Source organism: Neophocaena asiaeorientalis, unplaced genomic scaffold, assembly GCF_003031525.2.
Source record: "Neophocaena asiaeorientalis asiaeorientalis breed wild unplaced genomic scaffold, Neophocaena_asiaeorientalis_V1.1 scaffold98, whole genome shotgun sequence".
In the NCBI taxonomy this organism is placed as follows: Eukaryota; Metazoa; Chordata; class Mammalia; order Artiodactyla; family Phocoenidae; genus Neophocaena; species Neophocaena asiaeorientalis.
Window position 1 is genome coordinate 1,924,008 of NW_020172459.1, and position 14,705 is coordinate 1,938,712.

The 14,705-nt window shown below is 39.1% G+C and overlaps 1 protein-coding gene across 5 annotated transcripts in view; it reads left to right on the forward strand.

Annotated features, from left to right (window-relative positions):
• IWS1 (interacts with SUPT6H, CTD assembly factor 1) overlaps positions 1-14,705 on the forward strand; it is a 47,946-nt gene that overhangs the window by 19,410 nt on the left and 13,831 nt on the right. For all 5 annotated transcript variants that reach the window (XR_003002274.1, XR_003002273.1, XR_003002275.1 and 2 more), the window contains exons 3-8: positions 1,667-2,738; positions 4,548-4,737; positions 5,284-5,341; positions 10,674-10,771; positions 11,905-12,055; positions 13,750-13,832. Coding sequence is in view for 2 of the 5 variants with exons in the window: in XM_024738016.1 (XP_024593784.1) it covers positions 1,667-2,738; positions 4,548-4,737; positions 5,284-5,341; positions 10,674-10,771; positions 11,905-12,055; positions 13,750-13,832 (1,652 nt within the window). In the remaining 3 variants the exon portion in view is untranslated. The remainder of the gene's footprint in view (positions 1-1,666; positions 2,739-4,547; positions 4,738-5,283; positions 5,342-10,673; positions 10,772-11,904; positions 12,056-13,749; positions 13,833-14,705) is intronic.

A 14,705-nucleotide genomic window follows, 5' to 3' on the forward strand; every position in this document is an offset into this window, starting at 1 on the left:
AGTTTCATTGGGGTAGTAGGATGTATGACTGACAAGGAATCCAGTGCTATGCTGTGAGTGTCCCATGATAATAAAAGAAAAATATCTTTGGGAAATTTGAAAAGCTTATTATTTTAGAAAGTTTCCTGAATGTGTTATACTTGAATGAATATGTATAGCAGTTAATGTATCTTTGGAACTCTGTGCTATCAAGTTGGCAATGAAATATGGAGGGAAAAAACCCTCAAACATATTTTATAAGCTTATTTTATAATTTTTTGTACTCTTTCTGAAGTTGTAGACACAACATACTTAATCTTCTTTAAATGAGCCCGAAGCAAGTTAAAGTGTGGGTTTTGTGAAAACGTTTTAATGCCTTTTATCTTGTCATTGTGTATTCTCTTACTGCTTAATTATTTCATTGCGTGATATGGTGGGCATATACTTTATTAAAGGCTCTTTGTTCCTTGAAAATTGATCTGTGGTAAGTTCAGGAGATGTCCGTCATATATTCTAAAGAAAAATATTTGGCTCAGGTCTTCCCTGGTGGCGCAGTGGTTGAGAGTACGCCTGCTGATGCAGGGGACACGGGTTCATGCCCCTGTCCGGGAAGATCCTACGTGCCGCGGAGCGGCTGGGCCCGTGAGCCGTGGCCGCTGAGCCTGCGCTCCGCAAGGGGAGAGGCCACAACAGTGAGAGGCCTGCGTACTGCAAAAAAAAAAAAAAAAAAAAAATTTGGCTCAGTAACTTTTAAGGGGGAAAACCCAAACACAGAAGTACTTTACTTTTTAAGCCAGAATATGAATTACCATGTTACTGAAAGTAAAGATACTATTATAGGAGGGAAAAAATTCCCCACATTCTAGTTATTAGTATTTTGGTATATTTAGTTTTATATATTTTTCTCTGCATTTAAAAAACATAGCTATAATATCAAATTTGTACCCTAGAGTTTTCAGATGACTTCATATAACATTATTTGTTAGCATAGCTAGATTAGTCAGTGTTTTCCCTAAAACTTAAACTTTTGTGCCAGGGTTACTGGATATATGTCCAAGACTGCTCTAAGCCTCAGTTTCTTATCATGAAAAATACTCTTGTGAGGAGTAAACTAGCAGGAGAGACCCTAACATGGTATTTGGCTCTATTAATTGCTCCTCTGCTCCTCTCTTCATTTGTTCAGATTCACTTGGGAGAATGTGCCCTAAGTATAATTTGGCCCTTTAAATAAAATAAAGTTTTATAGTTCTCTTCCTTGAAAGAACTTTAACGTTATAAAACCCAAGAATGTTCCTTTTTTAAGAGAACTTGGGTACATGTTTGCTTGTATGTACTTAAAGAATATATTTAGGAGCTAGAATTATATGAGGAAGTTAAGGTTTATTTTTTGTTGTTGTTTAATCTAGCTTTTCAAAGTATAAGGTACCGTAGAGTAATCTGGGGGGCTGTGCTTTACAGATTCATGAAGGCAGGTTATCGTTCCTCATTTTGGGATCTAAACCATGCTACCATTTCACAGATGAATGGCCTTTTTAAAAGTGGGATGTTTCTATATACGTATAGGATGAGAATTCTACATTTAAGCATGCGTATTCCTGCTTTTTTTTTTTAAGTTGAAAATTTTTAACATTTTTACTACCAAAGCTTTTTTTGCACTTTCCTAATTTTTTCTCCCTTGATTTTTCAGAATGAACCTAGTGATCGAGAAGATGGTCTCAACAAAAGACATCATGTGACAGACTCTGAGAACGATGACCCCTCAAATCTTAATGCCAGTGACTCTGAAAGTGAGGAGCTTCAAAGGCAAAAGGACAGCGACTCTGAATTCGAAGGGCATGCAGAGCCTCCTGCGAGTGATTCTGAAAACGAGGATGCCAATCACCACGGGAGCGACTCTGAGAATGAGGAGCCCAGGAAGTTACCTGTGAGCGACTCTGAAAACGAGGAGCTGCTTAATGGGCACGCAAGCGACTCCGAAAATGAAGATGTTAGGAAGCCCCCCGCCAGTGATTCAGAGGTTGAAGAGCTCCCCAAAAGTCCTGCCAGTTACTCGGAAACAGAGGATGCTCTAAAACCCCAAGTCAGTGACTCTGAGAGTGAGGAGCCCCCAAGACACCCAGCCAGTGACTCGGAAAATGAGGAGCTTCCCAAGCCTCGAGTTAGTGACTCTGAAAGTGAGGAGCTTCCCAAGCCTCGGATCAGTGACTCAGAAAGCGAGGACCCGCCAAGGCAGCAAGCCAGCGACTCGGAAAATGAGGAGCTTCCCAAACCCCGAATCAGTGATTCGGAAAGCGAGGACCCCCCAAGGCACCAAGCCAGTGACTCGGAAAATGAGGAGCTTCCCAAACCCCGAATTAGTGATTCGGAAAGCGAGGACCCGCCAAGGCACCAAGCCAGTGATTCTGAAAATGAGGAGCTTCCCAAGCCCCAAGCCAGTGACTCTGAGAGCGAGGAGCCTCAGAAGGGGCCTGCCAGCGATTCAGAAGCTGAGGCTGCCCCCAGACACAGACAGAAGCCGGAGTCTGATGAGGACAGTGACGGGGAGAATAAGAGAGAGGACACAGAAATGCAGGCTGACCCCTTTCATTCAGATGCCCATGTAGACAGGAAGCGGTTCCACAGTTCTGACAGCGAGGAGGAAGAACCAAAAAGGCCCAAAATTGACAGTGATGAGGATGAAGAAAAAGAGGGGGTGGAGGAGAAAGTAGCAAAGCGGAAAGCTGCTGTGCTTTCTGATAGTGACGATGAAGAAAAAGCATGTAAGGGATTATTTTGGGCTGTTTATCCTTAGCTTTACTTTTATTTATTTACTTGGCTGCATCGGGTCTTAGTTGAGGCACACGGGCTCTCTAGTTGTGGAACGTGGGCTCCATAGCACACGGGCTCGGTAGTTGCGGCACGTGGGCTTGGTTTCCCCATGGCATGTGGGATCTTAGTTCCCTAATCAGGGATTGACCCTGTGTCCCCTGCATTGGAAGGCAAATTCTCCACCACTGGACCACCAGGGAAGTCCCTCCATAGCTTTACTTGTTGTCTAAGCTTATAACTATGAAGCATTGTTTCTTTTCCTGGAATGTTAGGTCTGTATTCTCTTATTCAACTTGATGTTCTAAAATATCACCAGGACACTGGTTTTCATTGGCAAGTGTTTCGGTTTTTTGTTTTGGTTTTTGTTTTGGTGCTTTTGGCTGCACCATGTGGCTTGTGGAATCTTAGTTCCCCCACCAGGGATTGAACTCATGAGGTTGGCAGTGAAAGCCTGGAGTTCTAACCACTGGACCACCAGGGATTTCCCTCATTGGCAAATCTTAATATTAAATTTCCTTTGAGTTGTTCTAGCAGCATTTGTTAAGTTCTGACTGCCTCAAAATGATAAACTAGACTGCATTGCAATGGCAATATGAAAGATTTCTATGAAAATATAAATTTTTTAAAAGATTTTTTATTTATTAATTTATTTTTGGCTGCGTCAGGTCTTAGTTGCAGCATGTGGGATCTTTCGTGCAGCTCGCAGGCTCTTCGTTGTCTGCGGGCTTCTCTCTAGTTGTGGCTTGCAGATTTTCTCTCTCTAGTTGTGACGCACAGACTCCAGGGTGTGTGGGCTCTGTAGTTGTGGTGCGCGGGCTCCAGAGTGCATGGGCTCTGTAGTTTGCAGCATGCGGGCTCTAGTTGAGGTTTGCGAGCTCAGTAGTTGCGGCATGAGGGCTTAGTCGCCCCGTGTGGGATCTTAGTTTCCTGACTAGGGATCAAACCCACTTCCCCTGCATTGTAAGGCGGATTCTTTACCACTGGGCCACCAGGGAAGTCCTTTTGTTTTTTTTTTTTTTTACTGGAAAGGGTAATGTTTCAAAAGAATACTTTTACATGAAAACCCAACCTTATCCAGAGTTAACTGTGGTCTCTTTGACAGCTAATGCGCTACATCCCATCTAGACAGTGACTGAGCTCCCATGGGTACCTGTCTTCAGTTGTTAAACATTGTCGAATGCCCAAATTCAAGGAAGTTGCTGAGGGACTCTATTTAGAGACTCCATGTCTCCACAAAATATTCCAATCTTTACTACTTGATTACTTTTTTATGAAACATCTTTTTGGGAAAAGGCATTTCTTTATAACCCGACAGTTGTTAAAGGAGAAGGGAAAAGAGCACCACACGTGCAGTTTACTAAGGTAGATGAGCAGTGATGGATGACTCCTAAGGTAGATGCAGATAGAGCAGTGATGGATGACTGAGGAACATGGGGATTCCACAAAAGAATATCCGAGCCTTTAGAGTTCTGCTGATATTAGGCAGCATAGAAGGGATTCTACTCTTATTTTCTCTGTTCCCCCAAAGGAAAGGTAGCTATTGATGCCAGTCTTCATCTTTTGGCCACTTTTTCCTATATAGCAGATAATTGTAAGATGACTCTGCGTCTTTTAGCTATGTATTTACTTTTTATTCTAAACTGTGTATCATGAGGCCTTTGGTTTTGGCCACGTACTGACATTTTAGAGCACCTGTTGTACTTAGTAATACAGTGACTGTGATGGAGTAAGATTAATGATGATTTTTTTTTTTTCAACAGCAACAAAGAAGAGTCGTGTTGTCTCTGATGCAGATGACTCTGACAGTGATGTTATGTCAGACAAATCAGGCAAAAGAGAGAAGACGATAGCATCTGACAGTGAAGAAGAAGCAGGGAGAGAATTGTCTGATAAGAAAAATGAAGAGAAGGACCTCTTTGGGAGTGATAGTGAGTCAGGGAATGAAGAAGAGTAAGTGGCAGTGTAACCTGAACTTCCCAGGCTTCATACAAGGCGGTACAGAGGGGTTTGTCTTTCAGGGTTTTTAAACTTGTATTAAAATTCCGTGTTGAGGTGTAATACAATATACCCTGCCTAATTTCATGACCTTGGGGGATTCAGGATTTTAGGTCCTGAACTATTGCTGCATGCTACAACATGGATGAACCTCAAAAATATTATCTTAAGTGAAAGAAGTAAAGAGGACATGTTATCTGATTCCACTTATGTGAGTTTCAAGAACAGGCAAAACTAATCTGTGGTGGTGGAAATCAGAGTGGTGGTTGCCTCTGGGATGTTGATAGGGGGGACTGACTAGAAAGGGCCACAAGGGAACTTTCTGGGGAGATGGAACTGTTCTGTTAGGGTAAGGGTTACGTGAATGTGTCAAAACCCATTGAGATGGACACTTGAGCTCTGCATGTTTTACTGTTATTAAATTATACCCTATTAGAAAAATATTTTATGATTCCTATGCAAATGAGAAGAAAGCAAATGAAAGTTTTTTATATTTTCTAGAAATCTTATTGCAGACATATTTGGAGAATCTGGTGATGAGGAGGAGGAAGAATTTACAGTAAGTATTAGACAGAAAGATTTCCTCTTTGATTATGCTATGCTTTTTTTGTTTCTATGGCAGTGGGTGTCTAGTAGGAGATTCCAATAAGTAGAAATAAATAGCTATGATGTATCCAGTAGAAAAATCTAGAACAAAGGTATTCAGAAAGTGAAATAAAGGGGTCTACAAAGACATAAAAGGAAAATAACTGGCAAAATTGAATTAAAGGGAGGAAGGAACACATTAAGAGACAATGAAACGCGCTTTACAATGCTAAAGAGAAAGAATCACAGCAGTTACGGAGCTTCTGATGATAGCAATGGCACATGAGGTAATTTGGACCAGCCCTTCTGCTAAGGACAACTACAGAAGCTAGACAAAATGTTTAAAAAATCTGCTCATCATCATAAGAACTAGGTAACAAAGAATTACTAAGCCAAAAACCAGCAAAAGATAGAAACCTAAAGAGGTAAGCTCAGCATTTAGAACTGCTTTTTCTGGGATGTTCATCTACTCAAGCTGAGAGGCTAAATTTATTTTTGATTGCCTCAAGGCTTAAGAGAGAAAACTGGAAGGTCGGGGCCTGCTGAGGTTAGGGGACCCTGAAAACCCCATGCTCTGGATTGAGACTGCTAGGATTAAGGGTGAACTGGAAGTTAGAATAGCCTTTGCTCAGATTTTAGGCCATCTTTGAGTCATCTAGCAACATAGAGAACCTCAGTCTCAGAAGTTTTTTTGTTTTTTTTTTTAACATCTTTATTGGAGTATAATTGCTTTACAATGGTGTGTTAGTTTCTGCTCTATAACAAAGTGAATCAGTTATACATATGTTCCCATATCTCTTCCCTCTTCCGTCACCCTCCCTAAGTCTCAGAAGTTTGATTGCAGTGATTCTTAAACCATTGGCTGGCTCTCAGCCACCTGACATATGCAAACAGAAATCCTTTCAGGGCAAAAGTAACATCATCACAGACCTCCAATTATTTCTGTAGTTTTTCAAATACACGGTACACACTTATCTGTAACATTTAAAAAGAAACAATAGTAACAGCAGATAACAGAAATAGACCTAGGGGCTTTAGATATAGGAATTTTAGATATTGCCTTTAATATATATATGTTTAGCAAGGTAAAGGATTGAAAAGTTTCTTAGAGCAAACAGTTTTTTTTAAATACCTGAAAAAGAACCAAGTAGAAATTCTGGAACTTTGAAAATACAGTAACTGAAATTAAAAACTTGGTGGATGAGTTTAACAACAGATTAGACGTATTTGAAAAGAAAATGAGTGAACTGGAAGGTAAGTTAGAAGGAACTATGTAGAGGGACTTCCCTGGTGGCACCGTGGTTAAGACTCTGCGTTCCCAATGCAGAGGGCCCAGTTTCAATCCCTGGTCAGGGAACTAGATCCCACGTGCATGCCACAACTAAGAGTATGCATGCCACAACTAAGGAGCCCGCCTGCTGCAACTAAATAAATAAATAAATAGAAGGAACTAAGGAGCCCGCCTGCTGCAACCAAGACCTGCCACAACTAACTAACTAAATAAATAAGTAGAAGGAACTATGTAGAATGAAGCATTGATATTAGTGTGGAATATGTAAAAAATAAAACATAAATTATGCATGAGAAGGTTTAACAGAGTGACTTGGAATCCCAGGAGAGGGGAGGAAATGTATATGTATATATATCAGAAACAATATTTAAAGAAATGCTTCATAAAGCCATAGAGTCTAGAAGTTCTACAAATTGCAAGCAGGATAAAAACAAAGCAATTTCCACTTAAACATTGGGTTGGCCAAAAAGTTCGTTCGGGTTTTTCTGTAACTTTTTTAAAAAAAATTAATCATTATTTACTTCTGGTTGCACTGGGTCCCCACTGCTGCGCACGGGCCCTCTCCCCGTTGCAGCAAGCGGGGACCACTCTTTGCTGAGGCGTGGGGCCTCTCACTGTGGTGGCCTCTCCTGCCGCGGAGCATGGGCTCCAGGCGCGCGGGCCCCAGCAGCTGCGGCACACAGGACCAGCAGTTATGGCCCGCGGGCTCCAGAGCGCAGACTTAATAGCTGTGGTGCCCAGGCCCAGCTGCCCCGCGGCACATGGGATCTTCCTGGACCAGGCCCCGTACCCGTGTCGCCCGCACCGGCAGGCGGGCTCCCAACCACTGCACCACCCGAGAAGCCCGTAACTTTTTTTAAAATTAATTAATTTATTTGGCTGGGCCGGGTCTTAGTGGCAGCACGCGGAATCTTTAGTTGTGGTATGCAGGATATTTAGTTGCGGCATGCAGACTTTCAGTTGCGGCATGCATGTGGGATCTAGTTGCCTGACCACGGATTGAACCCGGGCCCCCTGCATTGGGAGCGTGGAGTCATAACCAGTGGACCACCAGGGAAGTCCCTTTCTGTAACATCTTACAGAAAAACCTGAATGAACTTTTTGGCCAACCCAATACACCACAGGAAAATTGCAAGAAACCAAAGAAAACAGGAAAGTCTTTAAAGCAGCCAAAGGGGAAAAGATATTACATTCAGAGAGGCAACTGTTATTTTAATAGCTAACTTCTCAACAGAAGTAATAGCATCCAATAACTGCAAACTTAAAAGTTCTTTTATATTCAGTAAAAATTCTTTTCAGGAATGAAGATTCTCTGCTTATTTCATCTTACCAAAATGCCAACTGAAGGAAACACTAAAGGCAGAAAGAAAATCTCAGGTGGAAGGTCAAGGATGCAGGAAGGGAAAAAGAGCAACAAAAGCGTGTGGCTAGGTCTAAATGTGTAATGACCATCCAAAACAGAGTCACGTCTGGTGTGGTTTAAAATGCATATGAAATTAAAACATGACAACAGTGACAGATTGGGTGTTTACATGGAATTGAAATGTTCACAGGTCTTTGCAAATGTATGTAAAAGTACATTAGTAGTCTTTGGTAAGTTAGGATGTGCATTGTAATCTCTAAAAAGACTAATGGAATGTGTAACTTCCAACCTAATAGAGAGGGAAGAATGAAATAATAGAAGCTAGTCAATCCAAAAGAAAGCAAGAAAAGAGAAAAAGAAATATAGAACAGGGGGACATTTAGAAAGTAGTACATAGTAAGATAGCAGATATAAACTTTGATAATATCAGAAGTCACACTGAAATATATTAAGTGCTCCAATTAAAGGACAAATTAAAGACTGGATTTTTAAAACCAGCTATATATTAATTTTGAAATTCATCTGAAACAGAAGATAGAGTTGAAAATAAAAGGATGGAAAAAGGTACTCTCTCCAAACACTAGCCAAAAGAAAACTGGTGTAGCTTATATGAATATCAACGACGTAGACTTTAAGGCAAAAACCATTGTTCGAGATAAAGAGGGTCCCTTTATATTGAAAAAAGGGTTTAAAATTGTACCTAGCCGTGTACCTAGTAATATGGCTTTAAATATGTATAAGCAAAACAAAAATTGACAGAACTGTGAAGAGAATGAACAGATCTGTAATCTAAGTGGAATGTAAACAATGGGATAATCAAGACCAAAAAACCAGGAAAGATAGAAAAAGAAGTGTCTCTTTTTATATAATCCAGATATGAGCCCTTTGGAGATTATAAAAGATAAAAATATCTTCTGTTCAGTGGCTTGCATTTTCACTTTTTAAATGGAGTCTTTGATGAGCAAAAGTTCTTAATTTTAGTGTAAATCAGCTTTACCAGTCTTTTCGTTTATGTAGAAAGATTTTTGAATTGTAAGAAATTTTTGCCTATCCCCAAGGTTATAAAAATATTCTCCTGAGTTATTCTTTCGAAGCTTGATTATTTTATCTTTTTCATTTAGTTATATTGTCTACCTGGAATGGGCTTTTGTGTGCAGTATATATGAGATAGTCAAGATTTCCGCCCCCATTTGTAGTATCTAGTTGAACCAGACTATCCTTTTCCACTATTCTGCCATCTTTGTCATAAATCGAGTATGTATATATTTTCTAATCTGTTTCTGAAGTATCTTTTCTGTTCCATTGGTCTATCCTTGCACCATTAATGCATAACCCTTGATATTTGGTTATTTATGTCCTTTAAGGTTGTTATTCTCTAAGATTGTCTTGGCTTTTCTTGGTTCTTTGTATTTCCATATAAAATTTAAATCAAGCTTTTGCAAAATGTACAAACTATAGACAACATTTTCTGAATGCAATGAAATTAAAAATTAGTAACAAAATTAGCACATAAAAGCACCCTTGCCACCCCCAAATTTAAAACTTACTTGTTAAATAGTTCTTGTGTTAAAAAAAAAGTCAGTACTTTCATTACTAAAGCAAGAGAGGATGAAAGTAGATGAATTTAGAGTCTAATTCAAGATGGTAGAAAAATGGTAAATAAACCTAAAGAAAATAGAAAAGAATTCATTCAACAAATATTCAAGAGCTTGTATGCCAGAGATTGTTTGGACATTGCCCTCATGGGGCTTATACTCAGTTAAGCAACATTTTACAAGCATAAGATATGTTTCTCTAGTGTGGAGAGTGGACATCAACTTGATTATGGGTTCAGTTCAGTGTAGAAAACAGCATACTAGGGGAACCATTGGGGAGGCCTTTCTAAGTATAACATGAAAGTTGGAAGCTATAAAGAAGAGACTGACCATTTAAATTACATAAAAAATTAAAAATTATACCCAGAAAACATTACCATAAACAAAATCAAACTGTACAGATGTCAGGATTGTGCAGTTCCCGTCATGTAGCAAGGTCTAATTTCCCTAATTTTTAAAGAGATTTTCCTTACCAATAAGACAAAGATCCAATGGAAAACTGGCCATAGGATATTGAGAGTTCACAGAGAAATAGCAACAGATGGCTTTGAAACATGAGAAATGCCCAGCTTTACTCATAATAAGAGGATGCAGAGAAAGCTACAGAGATGCCTTTTGTTTTTTTCAGTCCAGAGATTGCAAATATTAATGCTTGATAACCTGCCGTAGTAGTGGGAAGGTGAGGAAACAGGTGAATTTGTGCTTTCCTGGAAGGAGAGTTAATTTGGTGTAACCTCTATAGAAGACAGTTTGCAGATGTTTCTCAAAATTTCAAATACACATACCTAAATATCATCAGGGAAATGTTTAAATTATGGTTGCAGTTATTTGGTGAAATCATCTAAAGCCTTAAAAATGAAGAAGGACACAAGAAAACTAATAACACTAAGGGCTAGGGTGGGAGGGAGGTTTTTTTGCTATATGTCTTTTGATACCTTCTTAATTTTTATTCTTTATGAATGTATTACTTTAAAAATGCAAAAAATTAAGAGCAGTTACATAGAAGAGAGTCTGTAATGAGGTTGCGGTAACTCCGGCTAACTTACCCTTCCTTTAGGGTTTTAACCAAGAAGATTTGGAAGAAGAAAAAAGTGAAACACAGGTAAAAGAAGCAGAAGATTCAGATTCTGATGATAACATAAAGAGAGGAAAACAGTAAGTTTGTTTTATTTTTTAAAAGACTTTATTAAAGAGAACTTTAAAAATGAAGGTAGAGACTAACAAACTTTGTTTTCCTTATTTTGGTTCCTGATTAAGTGTAGGAAAGAATCTTCCATTTTTGTTCTCCCATCTACTTCTCTATATACAGTGCTGTCCAAAAATGATTTGCTGTTATTTTTCTGTCATTTGCCCTGTGCTCAGCTGTCTTAATTTGTGGGGCTATATGGTTGCCAGGCTTTTAATTTATATCTCACCAAGTAAGTTCTTCTGAAAAATAACCTAATAAAAACTTTTTTTTGAGAGAGAGAGAGAAAGCTGATTTGGGGGTCCCAGGGGGGATGTTTTAGATACAATATATTCCTTGATTGTATTTCACATAGTTTTGTTGAGATGGTTGGAATCTATGTTCAGAAGAATCTAGTGTCACGAAAGGTGACAAACATAGAATGATTTGTTAGTTACTGTTTATAAAGATGATGCTTTAATTCCTAGTGGCATGCAAGAATTAAGCTGAATGAGTTTGGCCGTACCTTTGGAAATTATAAACCATATCATCTTATTTATATGATAGAGGCAGAGAGCATATTAGCTCCTCGTTAAGTGCAAAGATTCAGATGAAAGCTACAAAGTCTTTTTGAGGCTCTTAGCAGATTTGTAGATCTCCATCTTTATCTCAGTCACATTATGTTTTGAGAGTTACACTTCTTATCACTAAAAAACAGCGGGATTTTTTCCCCCACTTATTCTGTATAAGACAAAAATATTCAGATAATTGAAAACCACTCTTTGCCCGCACAGAAAGGCAATGCAACTAAAACTGAACCATGGATTGGCAGGCAAAACTTGAAATTTGAAATGTTCTTTTTCAGGCTAACACATGTAGGCATGAACATAGTGTATGAAGGTGTAGGGCTATTAGTATTTAATGTGTAACTGTTGGGAAGTTGAGCATAAAATTTATGATCACTTGTTCTTTTAAAAGCAATTTTAAAAGTACGTGCACTTTAAAAGAAAGTAGCACTTCACTGAGTTAGAATTAAGAAAGTTGGTGGTTCTTAACTGTCATAAAAGAAAATGTATATTTAAAAGGGAATTTATATTTCACTTAATTTTGGGTTACTGCTTAGCATGGACTTTCTGTCGGACTTTGAGATGATGTTGCAGCGGAAAAAGAGCATGAGTGGCAAGCGCAGGCGTAACCGTGATGGCGGTACTTTTATTAGTGATGCCGACGACGTTGTGAGCGCCATGATTGTCAAGATGAACGAAGCTGCTGAGGTGAGATAGGTCACTTCTAGCTTCATCTTTCTTTCTCCCACATAATTGATTATGTGACCTTTTTTGTTTTGTTTGCGAGGCATGTGGGATCTTAGTTCCCAGACCAGGGATCGAACTTGCGTCCCCTGCATTGGAAGCATGGAGTCTTAACTGTTCGACCTCCAGGGAAGTCCCTGTTTTGTTTTGTTGTTTTCGCCATGCAGCTTATGAGATCTTAGTTCCCCTACCAGCGATTGATCCCGGACCCTTGGCAGTGAATGTGCAGAATCTTAACTATTGGACCACCAGGGAATTCCCGCCATTTTTTTTTTTTTTTACACTTAATCCTTGCTTAAACTACATTAAAAATACTTTGTTTTTGTTTTTTTTTATAATAAGCATTTACTGTTCTAAATTTTAAGCACGGAAATTATTTTATTTTATTTTATTTATTTATTTTTTTGCGGTACGAGGGCCTCTCACCGTTGTGGCGTCTCCTGTCGCGGAGCACAGACTCCAGACGCGCAGGCTTAGCAGCCATGGCTCACGGGCCCAGCCGCTCCGCGGCATGTGGGATCTTCCCGGACCGGAGCACGAACCCGTGTCCCCTGCATCGGCAGGCGGACTCTCAACCACTGCGCCACCAGGAAAGCCCCAATAATTTTAATTTTTAAGTACTGTGTTTTAGGAAAAAAGTGAAAAGACTAAGTATTAAGTAAAATGGGCCTTTTTAGCTGAATTGGTGTGCTGGTTTTATGGGGGAGTGATTTTGTTCTCAGGTTCTGCTAGTTTACCACAAAGTGATGTTTCTTCACATACAAAAAATTATAAACTCATATTTATTATGTTATAAACCTGTGTCATTCTTTTGTCTCTGATCAAATGATTGCATTTAACTCACTGCATTTAAAAATTCTGCTCAAATTGTAAAAATTGCCCAAGTATTATGTTTAAAAACAAGTCCTGCTCTTTTAGAGACACTTGCTGAAGTATTTATAATCCAATGACGTGTGTCTAGGACTTGTTGCAAAATTATTCAAGGGTGAAGGGAAAAGTAGCTAGAGAGATAGCTAAATAAGACTGGCCATGTGTGTTTAATTGTTGAAATGTACGTGACAGGAGTGTATTATTTTGTTTTGTATGTCTGTAGAATTAAAAATTTTCTATAATTAAAAAAGTAGGGGAAATTCCCTGGTCACCCAGTGGTTAGGACTCTGCGCTGTCATTGCTGAGGGCCTGGGTTCGATCCCTGGTTGGGGAACTAAGATCCCATAAGCTGTGTGGCCTGGCAAAAAAACTAGGAAAAAAATACCCAAGCAAATACTAAAACCCTTCTTTAATAACATATTCTTTTATCTTTCTTACAGGCCCCATAGCTGCAAAATTATTCTTGATGATAAACCAAATTTTTCCATATATAATTTGTACCTTGAATGAACTCTGAAAACTTGATAGTTATGCCAATATTTTAAATTAAAATTGTTCCTCTCGATTTGTAGTTGTTAAAACTAGTTATTCTGATAGTTTTGTGGGTTTTGGCTCTGCAGAAAGTCTATTCTTTATGTAATTATTCTTTCTTGTAGGAAAAACTGTAGTGTCTCGGAGAAATTGCTACTTTATTATATTTAAAGTTTAGAATTATAGTGGTTATAATTCACTATTAACAATTGCCCTTTTTTCCTTTTTTTTTTTTCAATCTTTTTCTTCCTGGATAGGAAGACAGACAGTTGAATAATCAAAAAAAGCCAGCACTGAAAAAATTAACATTATTACCTACTGTGGTCATGCACCTTAAGAAGTAAGTATTCTGTTTTCTTGGAAAAGTGTTTCCATTTATTTATTTATTTATTTATTGACTACATTGGGTCTTCGTTGCTGCACGCGGGCTTTCTCTAGTTGCAGCAAGCAGGGGCTGCTCTTCATTGCGGTGCGCTTGCTTCTCATTGCCGTGACTTCTCTTGTTGCGGAGCACGGGCTGTAGGTGCGCAGGCTTTAGTAGTTGTGGCTCGCGGGCCCTAGAGCCCAGGCTCAGTAGTTGTGGCGCACGGGCGTAGCTGCTCCACGGCATGTGGGATCTTCCCGGACCAGGGATCAAACCCGTGTCCCCTGCATTGGCAGGCAGATTCTTAACCACTGCGCCACCATGGAAGTCCGAAAAAGTGTTCCCTTTTAATGGAATGATATTCAAGCTATGTACTAGTATTCTAGAGAGATTAAAGAATGATTGCCTTCTGTCAATCTACAGAAAAATAATAATAGAATTTCCTAGATTATTACTTCATCACAAATTTTTCTTACACTTTGATGCATGATGCAAACAGAACAAATAGCAAACTGATATTAATGAAAGAAAAACTTGGAAACCACTTATTTTGTTCTTTATAGACTGTTTAGAGTCTGGTAAAATTGCATCTTTTTTCCCAATGTGATTGAGAACAGAGCAAAAATGCTGGGAGACTACTTGAAGCACATGTTGAATAAGACTCATGTGTCCTGTTATATCATGAATTATGTCACTGGTCCTTCTGCAGGTTCTTTTCATTGGTTTGCTCACATTCCTGAGCAACTTTGATTTCTCCTTGAACTCAGCAGTAGCCTTCTTTTGATGGCTAAAGAAGTGCATTAGTACACCAATGAGCCAGCCATATGGTCTAGGACTTTCTACTAGAAG